Here is a 23,878-nt window from a genome sequence, read left to right as displayed (position 1 = left end):
ATTCCAAAACAAAATCAACAAAACTCTGGCATCCCTCACACCCCCTAAATAAAATTTAGCAAAGCTTAAAAGCAAAAAGTAATTAAACACTATGCAACTATCCAAAATAGTTTGCTTTCGTTATTTCAGTTTGATTTTGCTTGAGCTCCTTGTCTGCAGCTGAAATAGGGGTCATCTGAACTATTTAGGGGAGAATTGAATTTCCTGAAGATAGCTGACATGTAATGACAAAGTATGTTGTTCATTCCAAGTAAATTATGAGTAGGTAAGAAACACTAGGCAGTGCACCTTAAATACGTTTTTCCTGTGCTAACATAATATTGTCATAATGTTTGAAGTATTCCATAATAGTATTGAGTGTGCAGAAGAAATTGTCCCATATGTGCCTTGGTCTTTCTTGCAGGAATGTCAGGAAAGAAACCTTTCAGCTGCAGATTATGTAGTTTGGTTCTTTTTTCCAGAATTGCTGGGGGTCTTACTATGTTCTCAACACATTTTTTTGTTAACCATGCCCTTTTTTTTGCCACCTGTGAAGTGGGATGTGTCTTAATATCTTTGTGGAAGATGGAAGAAGCCTGTAGCAGAGGGAGCATTTCAGCAGGCTCTTTTGACATTATCTGCTAACATACCTTGCCCGTTTGTGAGGTCTTGGTCTCTTGTTTCTCCTCTTAGCATGTGTGTTAACACCTTTCTGAGCTCTTTAGAATGATTGGGGTAAGTGATGTCGAGGTAAAATCCCAGGGTCAAGTTGAAGGTAGCTTGGTCCAGGTATCAGTCTGTGGATGAATACAGATGTATCTGAGCATACATACATACAAACACATGTACAATTGTTCAGTGCTATCAATGGGAACTTTTATCTTCAAACATCCTGCGTACCTCAGGGCTTGCAGCGTGAATCATTCTCAGTGTCATTGTGTAAAGCTGTGGTGTGGGCCTACTGCTGAGTGACCAGGAGCCATTTTTTTGACCTGAGACTCTAGGAACAAATGAATTCGTTAATTTGAAATTAATGCTTTTGGCAGTGTAAGGAGAATTTTCACCCATTTTAATGGTCTTGAAGAGAACAGGCCTTCAGATTTGAAACAACTAGTCAAAATAATTACAGATTGTTTTGGACCACACACAGGAACAGAGGTCAAGAAAGGACCAGGTCAGACTGATGGGAAATGGTGAAACATGTAGCTCATTCCCTGCAGTAAAAGCTAGCATGCTGCCTTCCACTGCTTTCCATGTGCTCATTCATTCTGTTGCTCAGTTATTCTTCAATGACAGAGCATTTTTATTCTCTCTTTATCTGCTGTGACATGTAGCTCTCTCTTTGCCAAGACCCTTCTACTGTCATATTCAGTTACTGGGGTGTGATTAGAAGAGCTTTCTCCAGTAGTTTGCCACTCCTTTGTTCCCTGGCTGCACTGTTAGCATTATCGTTAGAGTCTGATAACAGGCAGTCTGCATACATCCCTTACAGATAGGGGAAGGCCCTTTGATCTGGGGGTTTCCTGACAGTTCAGTGGCCACTGATAGTTTTTTAACTGGTCGGTACATGGTCACTGCCAGTTCTTCAATAAATATGTCTTGTGTGATCAATACTGCAGCAGTGCTTTCCTGTTCTTTCAGGAGTTTTGGAACACTCTTAAAATTTATAGTTCACTGGGGACAAAAAATAAATCCTGAGGGATTAACACTGAATATCAACATATTTAAGATCTTAAGCAGTATTTAGATCTTAATGTTTTGTACACTTTGGTTTGCAGCCATGCAGGATATACCTATTGTGGATCTTGTGCAGCCCATGCTTACAAACAAGTGGATCCAAATATCACGTGAGTATTACAGCTTTCTTTACAAAGCCTAAGACCTTGAGGTTGCAATTTTCTGATAAGTGGAATGTTCTTGTGACATTCTTACATCTTGAAGTACTCACATTTTAATTTTGTATTCTTTTTAGCCTTCTTTGCACCACTTCTATTTTAACATTGTAAATGTTCAAATTGGATGTTATAAAAGGGGGATAAAAGGAATATTGTTTAAATAATTGGTAACTAACTTTTTACAAGGAAGGGATTAAAGATTTTTGCAGTTTATTTCTGGTATTCCACTGCTTTTATAAAAGCCCAAGTTGATTTTGTTGGGTTTTTGGATTTTGGGGGTTTTTTTGGTGGTTTTTTTTTGTTTATTTGTGGGTTTTTTATTATTGTTGGAAGGTTTTGTTTGTTTTATTAAGCCTGTTAAAATACTTCACCATGATTCTGCGTTGGTTTTTTCAGTGCAGGATTATGGGCTGAATATTGCCAGGATTCCCTTCTGCTGTGGACGAAGTGACCAGTGTGTTTATAGAATATGTAAAGGCAGTGAAAGTTAATTGTTCCAATAATTTTAAATGGACATTTTGTTTCTAGCAAGTTTAAAAAAAGAAAAATCTTAAAAAACCCAACATACTGTTGTAGTCTGTGCCTGCCTCTAAAAATATGAATCCAGTTATTTTTGGGCAAAGGAATATAATTCTTATGTCCTGCTGACTGCAACTTTTCTTTCTTTTATAACAAAAAATTAAAATGTCTCTGGTATTTACTCAAAGTATGTATTTTACAATACTGAATAAAAACTGGCTACATTTACCAGTTGTTCATAAGATAACATGCTGTAGTACTCTTCAAAGACAATGGTTTTAGTTCTTTCTAAACTATTGCAAATGATGTGAAAATAGCTCATGGTATGACAGACACCTAGTTTCTCTAAAATTTCCGGAACAAGCTGCATTCCCTAGGTTCCCTGATAAGGAGTTGGTTGAACTTGCTGGATCATTTGCTATTTTACTGCATTGGATATTTAGAATTCATCTATGAGGTAAACTTTTGCATATTTGGATTTATTAGCTTTGCAGGAAGTTTGTGCTTTAGTATACCTTGCTGTAACACTCCCTGTGTAAGGGATTAAAAGAAAAAGGCCCTCAGAACTTTACATGTCTCCCATCCCTTTAGTTTAGTGGCAGAAACAAGACAATATAATCTTGAATCTGAAAAGCTGAATTCCTTATTTTTTTCTTTTTCTTTTTCCTTGTAAGTCGTGTGGCAGGAGACCCTTAACATCTAATCAAGAGCCAGGAACTGAGGACTTGATGAAATAATGGTGTCATGATGACATGTAAAAGGTTGCAGTATCAGCTAAATCTATGAATGTGCAGGTCCATGTCTCTGTTGTTGATGCAACAGCAGAAAAAAAGTAACATAACAACGTAAACTCAGCATTTGAGAAGGACTGAAAATTTAATTTAGTGAAGCTGAAGTAAGGCTAATCAAGTAAATAAGTGAAAAACTGAATAGATGATAAACCCATAATTATTTGATCCTGTATTTATTGAAGATGGTGAGTAGCTGAAAGTTGTGTTGATTCAAGGAGAGAGTTCAGAAATCTATTCTAAGTGTCTGTAATGCATCATTCAGCCTCCAAATGAGTGAAGTCAGACAAATTTCTAGCTGATGAGTGCCCTCTGATATATAACCTGCTTAAGAGATTTCAGGCTAGAGCATTATTGAGCTGGTCTCATGATAATTCCTGAGATGCCAAGCAAGGATTGATCATGAATTGATCTGGGGTCTTACTGACAACAGAGTAAAACTATTGTAGCCATGAGGAGGTATCACTTTGTATGCTTTTATTAAACTTGTTACTCTAAGCTGAGTTGCTGTACAATTGCAGTTGTCTAAATTGTGGCCTTCTGTGTTAATTGTCGTAGCCGAAAAATTTTCATTCTTGGGCCTTCCCATCACGTGCCCCTCTCCCGATGTGCACTTTCCAGTGTGGACATTTACAGAACACCTCTGTATGATCTTCGAATTGACCAAAAGAGTAAGTGCATTATAAAGCTCGGACTTCACTGAGGTTTGGGTATTGACTGGGGTACTGCAGTACTGAGGAATTCCTTGTTGGGCACTTCCTTGCTTTAAGTGGCATACAAGTGCAAATCCGGTTTGAGTGGAACAAAAACTAACTTCTGAATGATCCTGGTTGCTTAAGACATGGTCGCATTATAATCATAGTGTGTCTTTTCCTTCTGGCAAGAATTCTAAATTTTTGCTTATCTTTTCAAGTTTGAGTGTGTGCTTCAGGGTTTTAAAACTAAAAGAAGTGTTACATCAAATAATAACTCACTAAACATCTCCATTCTCCTGTGAAGTGTTCTGGCTGGAAAGAAAGGTTCTTTAGTTGGTTTGAGTTTGATTTCTGGTAGAGGAATAACAGATAAACAAATAAATTGCTTTTATTTGGATTGCAAGTGACTTTTTAACTTGCAAACTTAGAAACTGTTAGTCCATGAAATGCCAGTCTTTTGAACAAAGTGCGGCAAAGACAAAGTTGACGTTTTGTCTTTCATGTGTTTTGAGGTATACCTAAGTGATACAGTATCTTTTCCAGAGGGGCTAATTAGTGCAGATGTGTTATGTTTCATTGAAACTGTGATTAAACAAGCTAATTCAGGCTTTCTACATAGTGCCTGCAGAGATTTCCTTTGGTAAGAAATGTTTGGCTTTTTGTAGAACTCCTTTATGGAGTCAAGAAGGACGCACAGCCCTACATCAAATTCTTCATCCAGTGGAGGATTTTCAAGATGTGGAGATGAATCTGTATACTCTCAAGTATGCTTGAAAGTAGAAAAGATAACTTACAAATGTGGATTACTTAATCAGCTGTGGCTGTCTCTAGATTTCATGATTCAGTCAATAATAAATTCTATTAAATAGTAACAAATCGAGCAATATCTCATCTGACAAGTTGGTTTTTTTACCATATAATGGGCAGTTTTTGAAAATAAAAATTCATTGACTGGGCAAATGCATGTATATTTTGAAATGTGTTTTATTTGTTTAATTAGATTTTGTGTCATAACTGAAAATCTTTTTCGATATACTTAAAAGGTCACTCATTTAACACATTTTGTAAATGGAATCAATTATATTTATATTTTAATGGCTTAAACATAATTTTAGTTCTGAATTTATTTAGAAACAAGTGGTTTATGATGATAGCCCTTGGAGGCAAGTAATTTTTTATAGTGGGTATGTTCTGATAAAGGTACACTGTAGCTTGCTTTTTGCACTTGAAATAGTTTTCAAAAATAAGCAATAAAAAAGAAAAAAGTAGTAAAAATCTTTATATGATCTTTAATTCATTTCAGTTTATGGAGAATTGTGGAAGACTGGAATGTTTGAGCGCATGTCCCTACAGACAGATGAAGATGAACACAGTATTGAAATGCATTTGCCTTATACTGCTAAAGCCATGGAAAGGTACTAGGGCTAATTACTTCTGGAAGAACGAACATTATGTGCATTAAATAACTGAGCTGCTGTGAAGCCCAGTAGGAAATAATAATACATTTTATGACATAGAAGACCTTATGATGTATATATCTCATACTCCCCCATCCCCCAAAGAAAATTTTTGTAAGGAGAGACTTGGAGACTAGGATAAGTAGCTGTAGTTGAAACTGTGAGCAGGACAAACACTTAAATTATGAAGTTATAACACTTCTTATAAACAGGTTGACTTAATAGAGTTAATATTAGATATACTGTCATGAACTTTTTTCAGTAGCTGATTTTTTTCCCCCAATTCTCAAGGCATCTCTGGAAAGTTAAAATAGTTTTCTGTGGGATTTTAAGTTTGTTTGGAGTCTTAATACTAATTTTGAAATCAGGAGTGTGTATAGCTGCTGTTTCAGATTGTTTATTTTAAATAAAAATGGTCAATCTGTGTTGGTATTTCTTCCCTAACATCTTTCCCATCCCTTTTTTTTTCAATTTCCATTATTTTTTGAATTTTCCCTAGGGTATCAGTATTTTGGTACTGTGTTGAGCATTTTCATATGTGTTTCATATACTGTGGAGAATTACCCAACATGCAGCATCTATACAGGGAAAATTTAATTCTTACTTCATTGCTGATTTCACTATGTCTTTTCTTTTTGTTTGCCTGGTATTTTTACTTTGCAGTAGAGAGAAATACTGGTTTTGGGGATGTGTGTTTTCTGAAATTGAAGTACTTTGAGGTTCTAAAACAACATCCTAGTATGACCTTACCAAACTACTATCCTCAAATCAGTAGCAACCTTTTAAACAATTCTGCAGTTTCTAATTGCAGTTAGCAAGCCCTGAAAATTCTTCAGATGTTACTTGAATTACAACCTTTTTTCTTTTGCTTATAAGCCATAAGGATGAGTTTACTATTATTCCTGTGTTGGTCGGAGCACTGAGTGAGTCAAAAGAGCAGGAATTTGGAAAACTCTTCAGTAAATACCTAGCTGATCCTAGTAATCTCTTTGTGGTTTCTTCTGACTTTTGCCATTGGGGTAAGTTTCATATCTCATTAGACATATTTAATATTTCATAGATGTTTTCAAATAATGTATTTTATTAAACGTTGAACGTTTTAACTTTTGGTAAATTTATTTTTGCAACTTAAATGCCTTCGTAAAGTTAAAAAAGTCTTTAAGATCTGGAATAATAGGTAAAAAATATTGATGTGGTAACGTGTTCTCAGCCTAGTGGAGGAAATAAATGGTGAAGGTGTGTGGATTTGTATACATTTCTTTACTGTTGTAATGAAATAATTGTCTGAAGTTACTTGCTCTTTTTACTCTTAAGCACCTCAAAACAACTTTCAAAACTAATTAGCTAAAAATTCATGCCCACATTCTTCTGATAGAAATAAGTTTTGTATGTTTTACTGCTGGGTAAGATAGCAGATGGATTATTTATGCCAATTCACCAGTGCTACCCCAGTTCATCTTGGTGGCAGAGCTGTAAAGACTCCGGAAGTCTTGATTTCTGTCCTGCTTTATAATTTTATTTTTCTTTTAAGTGTGATAGTATCTGGAAAAGGCACTGCTTCAAAAAGATATGACACAACAGACCTTCTTCCTTTTTTTCCATTGTCATCTTTGGTCAATTTAACTAAGTGCATATTTCACTCATCATTGAATTGTGGAGTAGGTGGAAGTGTATATAAGAATGACCTGATCCTGTTGTGGCTAATACCCGTCTAGAACTGCTCATTGAATTATCATGAATTTTTTCTTTTAACCTTCACTTACTGTGGGTATTGCTGTGCAAGCAGAAGTAGCCTGACTCCATGGCTGACTTTGTCAAGAGGGATAGCGAAATGAAATGGTGCTTTACTTCTTAATTTACAGAATTAGATTCTAAGGCAATAAGAGGGAATTAGTGAGTGATACTTCAGTGTCAGTTCTACCTAGTAGATTTCTCTTTAGGAATATAGCCATCCATCATGTATTTTTTTTACTTTACTTCTGGGCTGCTACTTCATGATTGCCCTAGAATTTCCTCAATGGAGCTAAAAAGTGTAAAATAAATGAAGATTACTACTTTACAAGCATTATACTTTCAAATATTTAGTAAGTATTAGGGAGTGTTTTAGCTACAATTTTTCCCTTTTTTATTTTATACATGATTTTTGTTTCAAGGTCAGAGGTTCCGTTACAGTTACTATGATGAATCCCAAGGAGAAATTTATAGATCCATTGAGCACCTAGATAAAATGGTAAGTTTTCAGATTTGGTGGAACTAACTAACAAATTTCTCCTGTACATTCCATTTCTTTGAACACTTGAGAAATTTCTCTAACAAGATATTATAGATCAGCTATTTTATTGAATGTATAATTATCCTTTGTTTACCACAATAAGAATTTAGCTATTGGTTTTAGCTGGTTTCCTCCCTTTTACTGACTGCGCACAATTGTATTGCGGGTATAAACTAGTAAGCATAATTAATGAGAATAAATGCATGTTCACCTACCTAAAATGCTCTAATGTAATGTAATTTCTGTCCACATACCCTCCTATGTTTTTAAAAAGCAATAAAAATTATTCGTGGAGAATTGTGGTAGTTCCAGCTTGATAGCTGTGATACCTGCTTATGGAAGCAGCATTGTGATCATGCAAAGGTTTCAGCAACATCCATTTGGAGAAGGAAAGGATGTAGGGCATTGCACTGGTCAGGAAAATGAAAGCCACCATTTCCATGGGAGTAGCCTTTCCCCCTGCCCCTTACTCTGTAGTAGGTGGTGGGGAAAAAAGCAGTAGATCATACTTCATTTTGGGTTTGGCCTAAGGCTGAAAGGAATGCTAAATTCATAGAAGTCCAGTGCCAATTGTGTTGCATTTTCTTTGCAGTCACAGGAGCCAAGGATTTATTTTTAAAATAATAAAACCCCTACAACTTAATGTTCAAAACTATACTTAAGGCATAGAATAGAAGTAATTCTTCTGGAAATGTGTAACCTTAAAATTTGTTTTACAAATGTTCACATCCTTTATGTAACTTCTGTAGAATCTGTTAGAAGAGAGAGCTGTTCTTATTCATGGCGTGTTAATTTTTCCCTTGTCTTGAAGAAATAAATACTATCTGCTGGAGAGATCTCTAGACTTTTTTGCTTTGTGTGTACATATTAACCTCTTTGTTTTTCTGCTATTCATCACTGGAATAGTAATAATAACAGTAAATAATTTGCCTTCATTCTGTTTATCCCATTTTTAGTAATTCTTGTAGTCAGTTGAGAGACTTCTCTATCAATAAAAGTGTTTTTCTACAGAATCCTAGAATCATCTGCTTTGAGTGTTTTTGCAGGAGGGCAGATTATGGTGCATTAGCAAGCATTAGTTTCCCCCTGTTAATTTCTGTGGTGAAAGCCTGAAGATGACTTTGGCATTTAATTACTTTTAGGGAATACACTGTTGCACCAACTCTTCCTTTTGGTAGTTATTCAGCTGAATGGAAGTGACAGTTTTTGTAACATGGAAAATCATGTCCACTGTTTCATAATGATGAAAATACCTTTTCAGTCTTAAGTTTAACTGGAAAATGAAACATGCTGTATAGCAGCATACTGTTGTTATTTTTCGCTTGTTTATATCATGCCATATCTGAACACATGATTCCATATTCAGATGCTATATGGAGGAACCCTTGCTTTGGGTGATTTTCAGAGATATCTTGTTAGCAATATCACAAAGGCCTCCCTGTCACATTTTTCCAGTTTTTGGAAGTTTGTTCAATATTATGTCCCACTTGGCTAATTCTTGTTTCCTTAGAGAAGTATTGGATTTTTTCATGTGATTTGATGTGCTAAACAAACCTGTGGTGTTGTAACCAGTATGCCTCTACACAGACAAAATAGTATTTACGTAGAGACAGAACTGTACTAAAACTGGCTTAATTTTATTGGCCCCAACTAGGAAAGCAGTCAGCTGAGCACATTGTAAGGTATTCTGGGGCAAGATGAAATCAATTTTCTTTTGAAATACCTTTGTGGGAGGATGATGGCTTCTTCCTTAATTGAACTGTACCTTACATATAGATGCGTTTTCTCACCTAGTGCATAAAAACTGCTGAACATTTGGGGCATTGAATTTAACAGCCATTAGACTCCAGCATAAAACAAATACAGAGTAGTAAAAATTGCTGGGCAGACATCAATTTCTCCATGGTAATTATTGGATCTCACCCCTGCCACCACAGCGCATTTTGTGATATTATGGCAAAAGGAGGAAATAGCCTCATGGTTAGAAGGGGTACCTTAGGGGTGAATCCTCAAATGAGGAGTTATAACTGAGCAGCTGATGTGCAATAGTTTGTATATCATAACGTGAAACACGCTATCTTTTTACATATAAGTGGGGAAAGTATTTTGTAAGACATTGCTTTAGAATAATTGGTTTTGACTGGCTAGCCAGAAAATGCAGACTGCTCATTTCAGTCTTCACTGCAACAGTGCTCATTTTATATGAGCATATATTTGGCATGGGATACTTTACACCTCACTTGAGTCAATGGGAGGATTGTGTTACCCTGAATGCTGATGGGGGAAAATGCAGTCACTGAGGAATGCTGTGCAGGAATAGCCAGTACTTGTCCAGGAAAAATGCTAGCTCCAGTGGCATCTCAGGTAGCTCTAATGACCTGCTAAATTCTGCAGTGCTGCTGCAGTGTGCCAGGACCTTCCACAGTGCTCCAGCCTGAGAATGCTTCTTTGGCTGGGCATAATGTAAGATTGAGTCTCTGCCTGGATGCCCAGGTCCCTGTTCTCTTATCTGTGGCCAGACAGTAATTTTCCTGGCAGTTGTCATGTAGTCTGAGTGACTCATACATGCAAAGATAGTTGGGCTGGATAGTACTAAGACAAAGTTTGTTTCCACTTCCATTAGAATGCTATTAGCTTAGATCTTTGAGTGTGAAGAAGAAGCTGAAATAATCAATAATAAACTTCAATGTGACCAGCAAAAGCATTATTGGCATATAGTATAAAATGAACCTATAGGAGGGCTTTTTTTTTGTTTGTTTGTTTTGAGATATGTGCATGGAGTTATTATTTTTTGAAATTTTTTTGTAGGGTTGTAGAAACTTGATCCTATAAAGGGATGATATTTTAAAATGTAACATTTTAATCATATTACATGCACTGTGCTAGGATATTGTAGATGCCATTAGTAGTATCTGGGTAACTGAGATATGCAATTTCTATGTGATGCCATAATGACTGTGTGATAAACTGTGGAATTATGCTTACACTTTTATCATGTGGGTTTTGTTATGTATTTTAATTCTGTTCTAAGCTCTGCCTGGCTGAGTTGTTTGGAATACTGCAAATTATTAGCCTCATACCTCTGTTTCTTATAAAACACAACTTGGCAGAAATGTTTTTTGTTCCTCAACACCATTTTAGACTGAGGAGCAAGCTTGATAGTCTTTGCTTCTCTGCCACAATGATTTTTAAATCCAAAAGATTGAAAAGTTCAGTTATAGCCTAGTGCTTATAGGACATCTGTTTGTATGAATTCCCTATAGACTTTCTCCAGTGTCTGATGTATGGAACTCTTGTTAGCATTTTCTGGGATGAACTGTATAGCTGTAAATGTTTTGCAGTGCTGAACTGTACATTGAAATAAGCTTACTAGGCATTCTCATAAATCCATGTCCATTCATTTGGGACAAATGCTCAAATGCCTCTGCCCAGTATGTTCCAGTGACTTGCAATTGTAAAATGAGTCTCTCAGTTGAGCAGCCGTTTTCATTTTTTTAGAAGGTCATGAAGAGGTTTTATAAACAGATAAAATATATTCTCATGAACTAAGTATCTGAGTAAGTGCCGTATGCATGTTTAGTTTCACTTGATTATGTAGTCAAGTTTAGTTTTGCTTTCTTTAGCTGTGTATTGACATATATAATCTACAAGTAAATGAATGGTTAAAAGATATGCTTTGGAAACTTTGGAAGTGCAATGGTATCTATGTAACCACTGCTAGTTAGAGAATAGCTACCATTATTTGCTTTGGCACTCATTTAGGCTGTGTAGATGTGGAGTGATTAACAGCTGTAATTACTGGCCAAGGGTCCAAACACCCTCTCCATAACTCCAGAAGAACTGCGCCACCAATTGGCCAGCTTGGTTTTGTTTTTCCATAAAGCATATTTCTTTATTAATTCATCTTATGTCTGTTTCTGTTTAAAAGTGCATAAGGGTAGTGGTTATCATTGCTGTTTTATAATTCTCCCAGCTCTCCTGGGAACCTTCTGCTCCTCCACTGTAGGTTGTGATCCAGCCTGAGTAATTAGTTGATATCTGCCAGATCAGCCAGTGCCCTTGCAGAATGTTCTGGAGATTTCACTCTTGAGGGGGAGACTTCAGACTGACTGCTTCCTGCAATGTGGCTTCTCCTTTTATCACCCAAAAGTAGGGGAAAGAGCTGGGACAAATGCAGAAATCTTAGAAGAAACTATCTCCTTTTCTGGTATCAACCTCCAGTTATTCCTATTCGAAGTATATGTTTTTTTTCTAGACTCTTTTCTGTTTCACCAACAGAAGCAGCATAACTATGTATTTTATTGAGTTAGTGAGTGTCTGGAGCTCATTTCTGTGGTGAAGTGAATTAATAATTTTCAGAGGAAGGGAAAAAGAAGAAGATGGAGTCTAATACAGTCACAAGAGCAAACCTATGATGAAACCAAGATAATAATTCATTGTTTTTAAACTGCTTCCATGGTGTTTGGTCTGCTTTATGGGATGAGTTTAAGAGTAGGCTGTCTCTGGAGTTGAAGGATTCTTTCTGCTTTTAAGAATGCAGATGTTCTATATGTGGAAGGTTTAGTTTTCCACACGTATGCTGGTATTCTTAGCATGACTCCATGGGATCATAGATCTTGCTCTCAATGGAAGAAAGGATGTACACATGTGACTGTCTCATGTAAAGTGGAAGCACCGTCTTCTGGTTCTTACGTTTTTGTTGTGCACCAACTTGATAGTGCTTAGAGATTTTCTGGATCAGATTTTTGTGCTCTGAGCAAATGGCCAGGCCATGCCCAGATCAACTGCCTTACAGGCCTAGTGTGTCCAGGATATATCACACTTGTCATGTGCATGAATTGCATGTGTGTAGTGCTGGTTTTATCTAGGGTTTTTGGACATCCTGAAGTCCCAGACAAGTGCTTGGCCCTGAACTTTGTTACCAGGGAGAGCAGATGGAGGCACAACTTCTTCCTGCTTTGCCCTTTCAGTAAATTTGTCTGGTTACAGCTGTACCAAATCTTACGGAAGTGGGGCAGTCTTGGATGGTGGGGATCAACTAGTCTGCAGGATTTTTAACATGAGCTTCACTGGTATTTGCAAAGATAACTTCATAGATCTGTGGGTATTGACAGCTTTGGAAGAGCTCCTGCACTTTTAGTTTGGCAAGGAATGGAAACAAGATGACTACAAGCTAGAGCTCACATGCTGAGATTCCCTTGATATCCTTGGTACCAAGTAGAGGGTTTTTCCACCTGCTCAATTGTAACAAATAGATGATGGATAAACACCTGCTTGTGAATGTGTAATGTAATTATTGCTATCAATTCTTTTTCAGGGTATGAGCATTATAGAACAGCTAGATCCTGTATCTTTTAGCAATTACTTGAAGAAATACCATAATACAATATGTGGAAGACATCCGATTGGAGTGCTATTAAATGTAAGTAACTTTTTGATTTGTTGAAGAATGTAACTTCTGGAAAAATGCTTGCATTTGTATAAAACAATATAGCTGCAGTATTCCTTGGTTCTAAAATGTCAAGCCTTGAATAAATTAATTTTTTTAAGTGTTCTCAATTTGGTCTCTGATTTTCATGTCTTGCATATAGACAAATGTAAGCTCTTGAAAGGGCTGAGGATTTTGAGTTCCCTAAGGGAGATGAGATACCATATTCCTTTTGAATTTCAATAAAATGCAATCATTCACTTCCTCTTGGCCCTAAATAAATGAACAAATAAATCCATCTCCCTGAAGAAGTATGTACTTGCTCTTTTGAATCAGTACTTATGAACGTGTTTATTTTCTCTATATTGCTATTAGCTAGCTATTGTGAGTGCCTTGTGATGTCTGGCAGTGGTTTTGAGTTTTGCAAATACGGTGAGAGATGGCCTCAGTAAGTATTAGTGCAGAGCACCATTAACTCATAAATTAACAGCAATTAGAATTCAGATTACTTTCTGGTTACCGTATTCTGTTTTGGTGATGCAGTGCAGACATAAATCTGGCTTAACTTACGTGTCTAAATTTGGTCACAGCTGCTTTACAGCACTGGTGGAGTGCTGCAGATTTGTCATATTGCTTGAGTGAATCTCACTGTATTTTTACTGTAATTCAAATCTAAAACAAGGAAGCACGTTAACTTTTTTAAAAGGGAAAACTTAATTCACTGGGAATGTAGTCTGAATGGAGAACATAGAGAGGAAGGTTTTAAAGTATTGTCCATAAAAGTTTGTCTGAGCAATATCAATATTGGGGATGCATGTAGCAAAAGTTCAGTACTATGACTGCTCTGCAAATATACCCATCTCTTACCCTTGGATAATTATTAGTTTTGCAGTGAATCACAGCTAAATTCTGTTCATTCACTTTTGCCAATTGTCACGCTTGAATAAATTATCCTTGTACTTTCTTTTTCCTTAATGGAAGAAATAGAATCTGAAGTGTTAATAGTGCTCAGTTTTCTCCTGTTGTATTTGTGTTTCTATATAAATTCCCCATGGAATTGGAAAAATTGTTTCTAAAGGAGGTATCATGAAAGGTTCAGTGTTGCTTTAGAGAACTGCATGGATGTATGCAGTGCAGTGGGGGAAGCATCATTGAATGAAACAGCACAGAAATGGGATAGGTCCACTAGTTACTGGGAGGTGCTTCTATAATGAGCTTTTAAGAGATGGTGCAAGGACCTTGGAGGCCTAGGAAATGTAATTTTAACTGATACCTTTTCTTAAACAACTCTTTTTCTCTCCTCAGGCTATCAATGAGCTCCAGAAGAATGGAATGAATATGAGCTTCTCATTTTTGAATTACGCTCAGTCAAGCCAGTGTCGAAACTGGCAAGACAGCTCAGTGAGTTATGCAGCTGGAGCACTTATGGTCCACTGAACTGCTGAATGCTCAGGGATGGCACCTGCACACACTCTGTATACGGGGTCCCAGCCTAGCCCTTACAAAGATACAGTCCCTGGTCTTTGGGTATACTGAAACCTCAAACTAATAGAACTCTGTTCTTTTCTAGTAGGTGTAGTCCTTCCTTAGTTTCAACTCATTTAAAAATGCTTTCTTGTTTAGGACAATGGAAGGAAGACTGGTATCAGAGCTTTTTCTGAGAGTTTTTTTTTTCTTTGGAAAAGATAATGGCTATGAAGGCATGGTGGTAGACTGTCCTTAAAAATAGAACATGTAAAGCATTTACCATATCCTAAATTTGCACTCTTTGCAGACCTGTGCACATATACTCAGCTTTCAGAATAGTTTTGCAAGTTGTAAACGGAAAAAGGGGGTGGAAGCTTTTTAATAAAAGAAAAAAAGGAAAACAGCGCATTTATAAATGATTCTGTATTAGAATATAATAAAACTCCAGTATAGTCAGTTACTACCCGTGATGTACAACAGATATCTTCTATTTTAGTTGCTAATAAAGGGCTACACAAACCAAAATAGTCTGATTTAAACTTATTGCTTTGTGTTCTGTATGTGGCTGCTTGTCATTAACATTTTTTTATTCTCAGTTCTTATGCTTGATAATTCAGCCATTCTGTAAAATACTTTAGAATGTATTTTGTATTCAACATTTGTTGACTACATCATTTTTTTTAATCTTAAACCTGCACTATGAGTTCAGCTGAGAAAAAGAATTTGGAAAACTTTTTGTATAGTCTGATCTTTTTTGTTTCATAATTAATCTATGAAGTAGTATCTTTTAGTATGTGATACAATTTTGTATCAGCAATATACTTTTAATGATTTTTATGCTCGTTTTGATTATTCAAGTGAAATATGCAAAGTATTTTTGTTTGAAGCTACTAACAATTGAAAACAAACAGTAACATGAAAATGATAATTCTTAGAGTATCTGTCTGGCATTCATAGGCCACAGAAGCCATACAGTGCTAATCTCAAGCAATTATTCCTCAAAGATTATTTGGAAGGGGAAGGTAAGGCTTCTCTTTTTTTTTTTCTTCTCTTTTTTTTTTGTTTTTCATTTTTATTTTTTATTCTTTGACTGTGGGTAGAGTTGTTTCATGTTTGAACATCCCATGTTAAAAGTTCTTGAACTTCCTTGCAGCCAAAATAATGATGTAATTATTTCAGTTGTCATTCCCAAAGACTTCCTTTTGTTCTAATAAGAAATGCAAAGTAGGATGCAATATTGGCTCATTATCTAAATGGAGATTTCATTCCTTGATATTTCACCTGCTATCAAGAAACCTCCTGGTACATTCAGCTTTCCGAAGTGGCAGTGGGCAATTTCAGAATTCAATTTAGATTATCTCTGAAAGTTGTGGTAATTGCTGCATGCAAAGTCTTAGCTGAAAGCATACATATCTTGTTTATTCCTATTAAAATAACTTCTGCTTGCGTCACTTCTATTTACCTTATCACAGTTGGCCACCATTTTAATAATAGCAGGTGAATGCTCCATTTATAAAATGAACTACTTTGCAGATGTTCAAAATCCATCCCAAATGCCAAACTCTTGAGCATGCCTGTTCTTTTAGTTGCCTTACTGCTCTGCCTTGCTCTTGGAAAGTCTCAGCAGTAGACAGGGAAAACAACTTTCACATTACTGTTGACAGACCAGCAAGAAGGCTGTGCAGGTAAAACTGAATTGGTAGGCAGTCTTTGTAAATACTTGTCTGACTGTGCCTTATTAACAAAATAGTTCGATCATGAAGTTTTTTTAAAAAATCTTTGGTGAATACAAGTTTAATTAGGGCTTGAGTTTCTTTCAGTCTTATGCCAAATGATTATCATTATTGAAACATACAGTTAATTGGAACAGTTAAGTATATACCTTTCCCCTAAGGTAAAACATAGAAATTAGCTTCTGAATACGAATGCCCAAGTTGCATCTTAGTTCTGCAAGATAGTTTTAACGAAAAAAGCCCATAACTGGAAGAGCTTTGAGGAAATTGGTTAGCCATTTTGTTCAGCATAATGTTATTAAATATCTTATATTGGAAGCACTTCACATGTAAATTGTACAATGTATTTCAAAATAAAGTTTTTAATTAAAATGGGAATTTCTGTGCCTACTAGTAATAACCAGCAATGACAGTTCAGAAACCCACTCAGAGAGAAATTTTTAAAGCTTTGTGAAACCTGTACTAAATTAAAAAGCCTTTGTAAAAGCTTTTTCTTTTTTTTTTCTTTTTTTTTAGCAAAAAATACCTGATTTCAAAGAACTCGGAATATTTTTTTTCCCTTTTGGTGGGCTTGGAAGGAGTTGACTTCAGTGCTCTGTTTCTTGGTGTTGTGTTTAAGATGTGTCAGGAGGAAAAGCAGAATCTTCTGAAAAAATCTTCACTCAAGACTATTAATTCATTATAGCTTTACCACACATTTTATTCTCATTTAAATATATGTTTGTATATAGCATGTTGGGACAAAGATTGTCTGGTTTAGATAATACTGAATATTAAGTCCTGCTCACTTTTCTGGAGGTTTCTTCTATGCGTAGAATGCCTGAGCTTTGACTGCTCTTTTGGTGCAGAAAATCCAGTCAGGGACATGATTCCCATTTTAAAATGTTGGCATTTTAGAGAAATGTTCAGTGTGAAAATGTTGATTAAAATACTCCTCTCGTTTTCTGTTCTCATGTTGTTCACAAAGGAGCTTTATGTATTTTGTTTCCCTTAAATACTGCCTAAAAAGTTCTTTTTAAGTACTGTCTACTGGGTTCCTAGTTATTCAGTTCAATTTTTTTGACATTGAAGTGGCACAATAGGTCTTCCACTGCATTGTGTTTAGATTAGCAGAAGTAGGAGGAAGCAGAGGCAGAAACAGTATCATTCTGCAGGGCAGTGAATGGCGCTGGACATTGGGAACCACCTCCTGCTTTGACGCACTCGTGGCATGGAGTGAGTTTGGTGTAGCTGCTCCAGCTCTCAGCCTTTTATTTCAAATTATAATGACAGCTTGGCTGCATATATTTGTTTTAAAGATCACTACTTGAGTGACTTTGATCCAGTGTTCTTATTTAAGCTGGACTACTCCAGTGCAGTTCTCCTTTCTCAGTGCCTTCAGAAATGTTGAGTTTGCCCTCACTTTCTTAGACAGCACTTGCTCTCACTGGTTCCCATTTAGGGGCTTGTTGCTGTGTCTGAGGAGTCTTGCATATTGCTGTAGGCTTTACTTGGGAATTTTGGATTGACATGTCAAGTAGTGAAATGGGGGAGGGGAAGGAGGGGGACTGTGTTTGACACAGACACAGTCTCACACTACCTCAGCATCTTGTTTCTGTAGCTGTAGGGTTTTTCCATTTCCTGTTTCTAATTTTCCCTTTATTCCCTCAGGAAAAAAAAAAAAAGCTCTTCTCTGCATCAAAGGAAGCTTGGCTCTGAAACTGTTATCATTCACCATGATTTGCAGTAGCTATTTCCTCGGGCTGAGTTGTGTCTGATCCACTCTCAAAAAATTGCCAGAACTATTGTGTTTCCGGAGAAATGTTTAAAATCCTTTTGCCTTCCTACATCAGTGGCAAAACTTCCTGAAAGTTAGCCTGGAAAAGATCTTTAGTGTGACCAAATACAAATTTGGGTGTCCAGTGCAGAGCATGTCAAAGCTGTGAGATGTTTTGCGTTGGGGCCAGATGGCCTTTTCAATAGATGGTTGCAAAACATGACTTGGAATTAGTCTGGGTATTAGTAGGGGTGAAATTACTTTAATCTCTCAGTAATGCACAATTTATTGTCTCTAAAGTTTGTTTTATTTCATTTTTTTTTTTCTTACATGATTTTGCCTAATTCTGCAATTTTGCCTTCTGCTGGAGTCTGAGGCATCTCCTCCCATTGCATATGCCCCAGGAATGCAAATGTTGTGGTACAAATTAAGAAAGCAATTATGTCAGCTTGTTTTCCTGCAGGTTGCAGGAAGGTGTGTTGGTAGAGGCTTGGATCTTTTTGGAGAGGACAGAGAAGTGAGAAGATGGGGAAGAAAATGGTTGCTTTTCAAGTTTGATGTCAGCAACTGTTCTGCTGTCCTGTTTGGAGGCTGACATGCTGCCAAGCACTGCCCAGTGTGGCTGTCATGCAGGTGCAGTGGTGGGCAACCTGTTACTGCTAATTCAAGGAGATGATATGCTGGAGGTGTCTTGTCAAGCAGAGCTCAGTTTGTTGAAATTCAGGGGTGAGAATCCCATGCTGAAATCTGTAAGTTATAAAGGTAAATAGAGGTATCTCCACCTTTTCACAAAAGTGACAGAGGGACCTCCGTAACCCCCAGGTTCTTGGTGGATTTAAGAGAAGGTAATTTAAATAATTTTCTCAGTCCTGTGATCTTGATTGATATAAAAACGTATTCCCTATAAACACTTCTACATACCTTTTTCAGAGCTTGTGGACCCCAAGTTATTTTATTATTAATGTCATACAAAAATATAATCTAATTCTAGTAGTTGCCTTTAAATCTCATTAAAAAAATTAGCCAGGGCCTCAAATTCTGCAGTGAGTGAAGCCAGTAATGAAACTTCAGATTTGAGTGATCTAAAGTTTGCTCTGTATGACAAAGACCTAAATGACAGAAAGAATAAAACATTGTGTCAAACATCAAACGAAGAAATCTACAAACCTGAACTTATCAGATTTCCTTTTTATCTAGTGAGGTTTTAAAAACTGAGAAATTACTTTCCTGCTCCCTGTGACTATAACTTCACAAGACTTGAAAACTGCAGTGCTTTTGGATGAAGTCCCTTTTCTGGTAAAAGATGTTTATTTTTCTGCTGAACTCTTGCAGCAGAAAGTTGAGTGTTGACATCTTAGTGCCTGGGCTGCAGAGGCTTGTCTGGGCTCCTGATCTGTGTGGACAGGTAGGGAAAGCCATCCACTGGGATTTGTCGGCTGAGACTTAAACTACTTTTCATTTGTCTCCAGAATTGCTATAAAGGTTTTGAAGAATGAGCCTTTAAGCTCAGCTATGATTAATAAGTGTTGAACTCATGCATGTTTTTTGCTGGTAAAATTTATTTCTTTGTGATCACAGTCCAGAGAGCTGCTGTTACAAATAACCTGTCAGGAAGATACCTGCTGTAAATGGGTGGTTGGAAATGCGGTCTGGCCTCACAACTGCTATCAGCAAGAAAGCACATTTCTGCACTGCAAGGAATGGTTTTCTGTTTGCAGAGCTGCAATGTAACCAAATGCTGTTTTCAAGCTGTTCTGAAATAAACTGACTTGGTAGTTGATTGTAAGCGCATAGCTCTGGAACGGGTTCAGCGCTGCATCCATCAGATGGGCAGCAGGGCAGCGGGATGCGTTACTGACAAGTGCCCCACATATTTCCAAGCCAACTTCAAAGCACTGGGCTGACGAGGGAAAACGATTACATTTAAGTGGAAAACTTAAAGTGGCATGTTGTGGCAGGTGTAAATCTACTTTATGGAGCCTACACGAGTAGTCTCATATTCATTTAAAGGAAAAAAATTAATCCAAACCGCGGACCCCCAACCAGCTCCGCCGGAGTTGGAAGAAGCCGAGGCGGGTGTGAGTGTGAGGCGCGGGCAGGGCAGGGCAGGGCTGGCCGGCGCTAGGTGTCAGTGTGGGAGCGCAGCACCGAGTAGCTGCTGTGACGTGCTGCAAAATATCAGCTACAGCCCTGGCTTTTCTAGTTTGTCCTCAGCTTCTCACCCATGTCCAAAAGCCCCTTTTCCAACAGCCTCTGTGTTGTAAATGCAAATCCTTATTTTTAAGTTGGGAGATTATCACCTGACACCCCCGAGGTTGTGGACTGCAACAATCACCTGCTGAGTTACCTCTGTTACAAACTACAGGAAAAATGGGAACGACATCTGTTATGTACAGATGTTTCAGCTGACAAAGCTCATAACCAAACACTCCAAGAGAAGCAATGGCACAGCTCCCACTGGGCCCAGGCCTTCCTGTTCTGCTGTAAACTGCACAAATTGCTGCACTTGGTCTATGTGGTGTGGCAGAAAGGGTGTTCTTTGGTTCAAGACAATGTGGCAGCCTGGATTACAAGCTGTGTGAGGGAGGGGTTTCTCCCAAGCTCTGTTGCAACTGGCACTGCAGTTGGAAAGTTCAACACGTGCTCCTGCCACTGTAAAAGGTCGTGGTGAAGGTTCGATGGGGTTTGGCAGCATGGGCTCACAGGGGCAGCTGGTGCTGTTGCCCTGCCTGAGCATCCTCTGTGGCGTTGTCGCCCCTTGCACCTCAAGACCTTGGTCTGTATATTTGGTATAGCCTGGCAAGTGGTAGGTTCCACCCCCATGGAGATGAGGGACACCCATTGAGCCACATATCTTTGAGCATCATATCTCTGCACAGATACTTATTTTTTCAAAGCTTGAAAAAATACCTCTGCCTCTGACCAAGCTCTCACTAAAGTTAATGGGAGACATATCAAACTTCACATTCTTAAGGAGGTTTGGAACTGCTCAAGAAAGTGATGAGGGAGCCAGGTCTCAGCTGTTGTAACCTGGGGAGAGACTGTGGGAGGAGGGCTGGCAGCCCATGAAATGGAACAAAAGCAGAGATGAAGAAGATGCACTCGAATATGGAGATAAATGTCCATGCTGTCTAGCCCTAAGCAGAAGTTTTGTTTATCTGATCTTCAGTTAATTTTACAAGATTATTCTGTTCATTAAAAAAGGAGTAGGAGTCAAGCTGCTGTTTTCTTAATTTTTTAAAACACGTCTAGATTTTCTTGACATACGAGCTTTTCCATGGCTAGGGTTTCTTTTAGCTAACCTCATCTTTATCTGAGAGAGAAATCTCAGGCCAGATCCTGCTTAATTTATACTTAAACAGCATTCCAGAATGAAGTCAGAAGGTGAGGGTCTAAAAAGTCACCCTGGAAAAGACAAAAATAGAAAAGAAGAAAGAGAACATCCACTTCTTATTCCCCTCAACTGTCTCTAACTGGAACAGAGTTGGCCCAGTGAAGAAATTTTGAAATTCACGTTCTTCCCTTTCCATGCTGTGTTGTTCTTATCACTGGAGAGCATCAGGACCCTGGCAGCCCCTGGTGTGCTGGAGAGTGCCATCACTAGTCCTTACCAAAGAATGCAGGCCTAGCACTGGTGTTGCTCTCTGTCCAGCAGCAGGAAGGTGTGTGCTGAAATGGGCACTGTAGCTACTGTGACTGTGTATGTATTTTTTTGTATGGGTGTAGCTGAAGATGCCCTTTTGATGCTGGCTGTTGCTAGTGCAGAGTTGTACCCTTATAGGAGGAGAGGTAAAACGGGTAAGAGACAGCGTCTTGGAGTCTCCAGCATCTTGCTATACTGAGAGGAACAAAAACTGAGGGGGAAAGCCCAGCTTGACCAGGGCCAGAAAGCACTGGACCTGCTTGAGTTGGAAGCAAGGCCTTAGAGGATCTAGGGCATTGCCAAGCAAAGCCCTGCATGTTCCATGTAGGGCAATACCACCACACCTCCGGGCAGCCTGTCCCAGCCTTTAGCTGGTCCCACAGGAAAAGGCTTTTTTTTGTGTCTGGAGACAAAATTTGCCCTGAAATTACTTAACTGCCCATCATAGTGAATCATCATGAAGAGTACCTTCATCATCTCAATATCTAACACTGGAAGGCAGGAATGCAGTCCCCCTGAACCCTCACTTCACTAGGCTGAGTGAATCCAATCCCTTCAGCCTTTCTTCGTGTGTCAAGGTCTCCAATCGTATTAACCATCTTGGGGCACTTAACTCCACCCCTAAACCTGCTGGGCTGCCCCCTGTTTTTTAATGTCCTTCTTGACTGTGGGGGTAATACTGGGCACTGTGTCAAGATACGATGTGGGATAGTTGTAACCCTTGATGTGCTGGGTTCAGTCTCACTGATGCAGCACAGTCAGGTACTGTTACAGTCACTGTCATGGGGTATTTTTCATCATGAACTTTCAAAATGCTTTGTAAGGATGTTTTAGGAGTAGCTCTCAGTTTTGGCCATTCTGAGATCTTCCAGAGTATGTCAAAGCTTCTTCAACCCTCCATCTACAGATCAGAAGAATTAAGTCTTATTTTAGCTGCCCTCATCCTTTTGGCATGGCAGACACATACCTCACTTTCTGCAATGTGTCGCTCTGGGATGAAATTTACCGAGGGAAAAAGATGCCCTTAAGGAGTAAGAGGGGCACATCAATTTCACACATAAATGAAAGGCAATGAAATCTTCCAAGTTTCTCTCATGTCTACACCTCATGAAAGGAATTAAACTTTTTCTAAACTGTTCTATAAACAGAACACTATATTTTTCTTGTATATTTCTCCCTGAGTGACATGACATGACACAAAAATAAGCCCTGATTCTATTATTGATAATTTTATCCAAAGGTATATGTCAGCTGGCCAATTGCTCTGCCAGATCCCTGGTGATGGGGTTGCATATTCTGTATGAGATTGCACTGGCCTTCTTGACCAGCTCTGTGCTTAACCAAATTGAACTTTCATCCAAGCAAAAATCTATGCCTCAGGCTCCTCGTCTTTATAGCAGAAACCATGGTACTTGACTTCCTTTTGATAGCAGAAAGACTTTAGTGACCTCTACTCTGTCTGTCTGGGTCTTTACACAGAATCACAGAATTAGCTAGGTTGGAAGAGACCTTTGAGATCATACAGTCCAACCTATGACCTAACACCACTTTGTCAACTAAATCATGGCACTGAGTGCCACATCAAGTCTTTTTTCAAACATTTCCAGGGATAGGGACTCCACTACCTCCCTGGGCAGCCCATTCCTGTGTCCAGTCAGTCTTGCAGTGAAGAATTTTTTCCTGATGTCCAGAGTAAATTTCCAGCTTAAAGCTTTCCTCTCATTCTGTCTCTGGTTGCCTGGGAGAAGAGACAGACTCTCACCTGATTACAGCCTCTTGTCAGGCAGCTGTGGAGAGTGATAAGGTCTCCCCTGAGCCTCCTTTTTTTCCAGGCAAAACAAGCCCATCTCCTTTTGCTGTTCTTCACAGGACTTGTATTCCAGACTCTTCCTCTTCCAGACTCTTCCTCTTGTTGTCCTTGCAGGTATTTGGAGAGATAGCAGTGTCACATCATATGACATTTGGGAGGTCCACTGCCCATCTCTCATTCAGGATGCCCAAGCTTAAATTGCCTGTGGCAGATGTTTCTCCACTGTGTTTGTGGAAAACCTTTGGTGATCCCCAGCCCCCAGCATGGTCCTACCAGGGCTTGGCTGCTGTTCCTGGGAGGCATTTGGGTTGAGCTTTCTTCTCTTCAATTTAATCCTATTTGCTTTCTTATCCCAGAAGACTTGTTAAACTCTTCTCCCTCCTTTGCAATTGCTGGTTTTGATTGTGAAAACCTTATTGCATCTCTTCTCATTTTT

At 38.2% G+C, this 23,878-nt stretch overlaps 1 protein-coding gene across 1 annotated transcript in view; it reads left to right on the top strand.

Annotated features, from left to right (window-relative positions):
• The window catches only part of MEMO1 (mediator of cell motility 1), a 29,098-nt gene extending 12,487 nt beyond the window's left edge, over positions 1–16,611 (top strand). Inside the window, exons 3-9 of the mRNA XM_088053143.1 lie at positions 1,758–1,826; positions 3,740–3,852; positions 5,180–5,291; positions 6,210–6,352; positions 7,487–7,563; positions 12,923–13,027; positions 14,339–16,611. Coding sequence (XP_087909269.1) covers positions 1,758–1,826; positions 3,740–3,852; positions 5,180–5,291; positions 6,210–6,352; positions 7,487–7,563; positions 12,923–13,027; positions 14,339–14,470 — 751 coding nt within the window. The 3' untranslated portion in view covers positions 14,471–16,611. The remainder of the gene's footprint in view (positions 1–1,757; positions 1,827–3,739; positions 3,853–5,179; positions 5,292–6,209; positions 6,353–7,486; positions 7,564–12,922; positions 13,028–14,338) is intronic.
• Positions 16,612–23,878: the final 7,267 nt, after the last annotated feature.

The sequence above is a fragment of the Pseudopodoces humilis genome, chromosome 3 (assembly GCF_049639895.1).
Source record: "Pseudopodoces humilis isolate 2021_Gansu_Grassland_sample_001 chromosome 3, ASM4963989v1, whole genome shotgun sequence".
NCBI lineage: Eukaryota > Metazoa > Chordata > Aves > Passeriformes > Paridae > Pseudopodoces > Pseudopodoces humilis.
The sequence above is the reverse complement of the archived record's forward strand: the minus strand, read 5'-3'. Positions and strand labels throughout refer to the sequence as shown.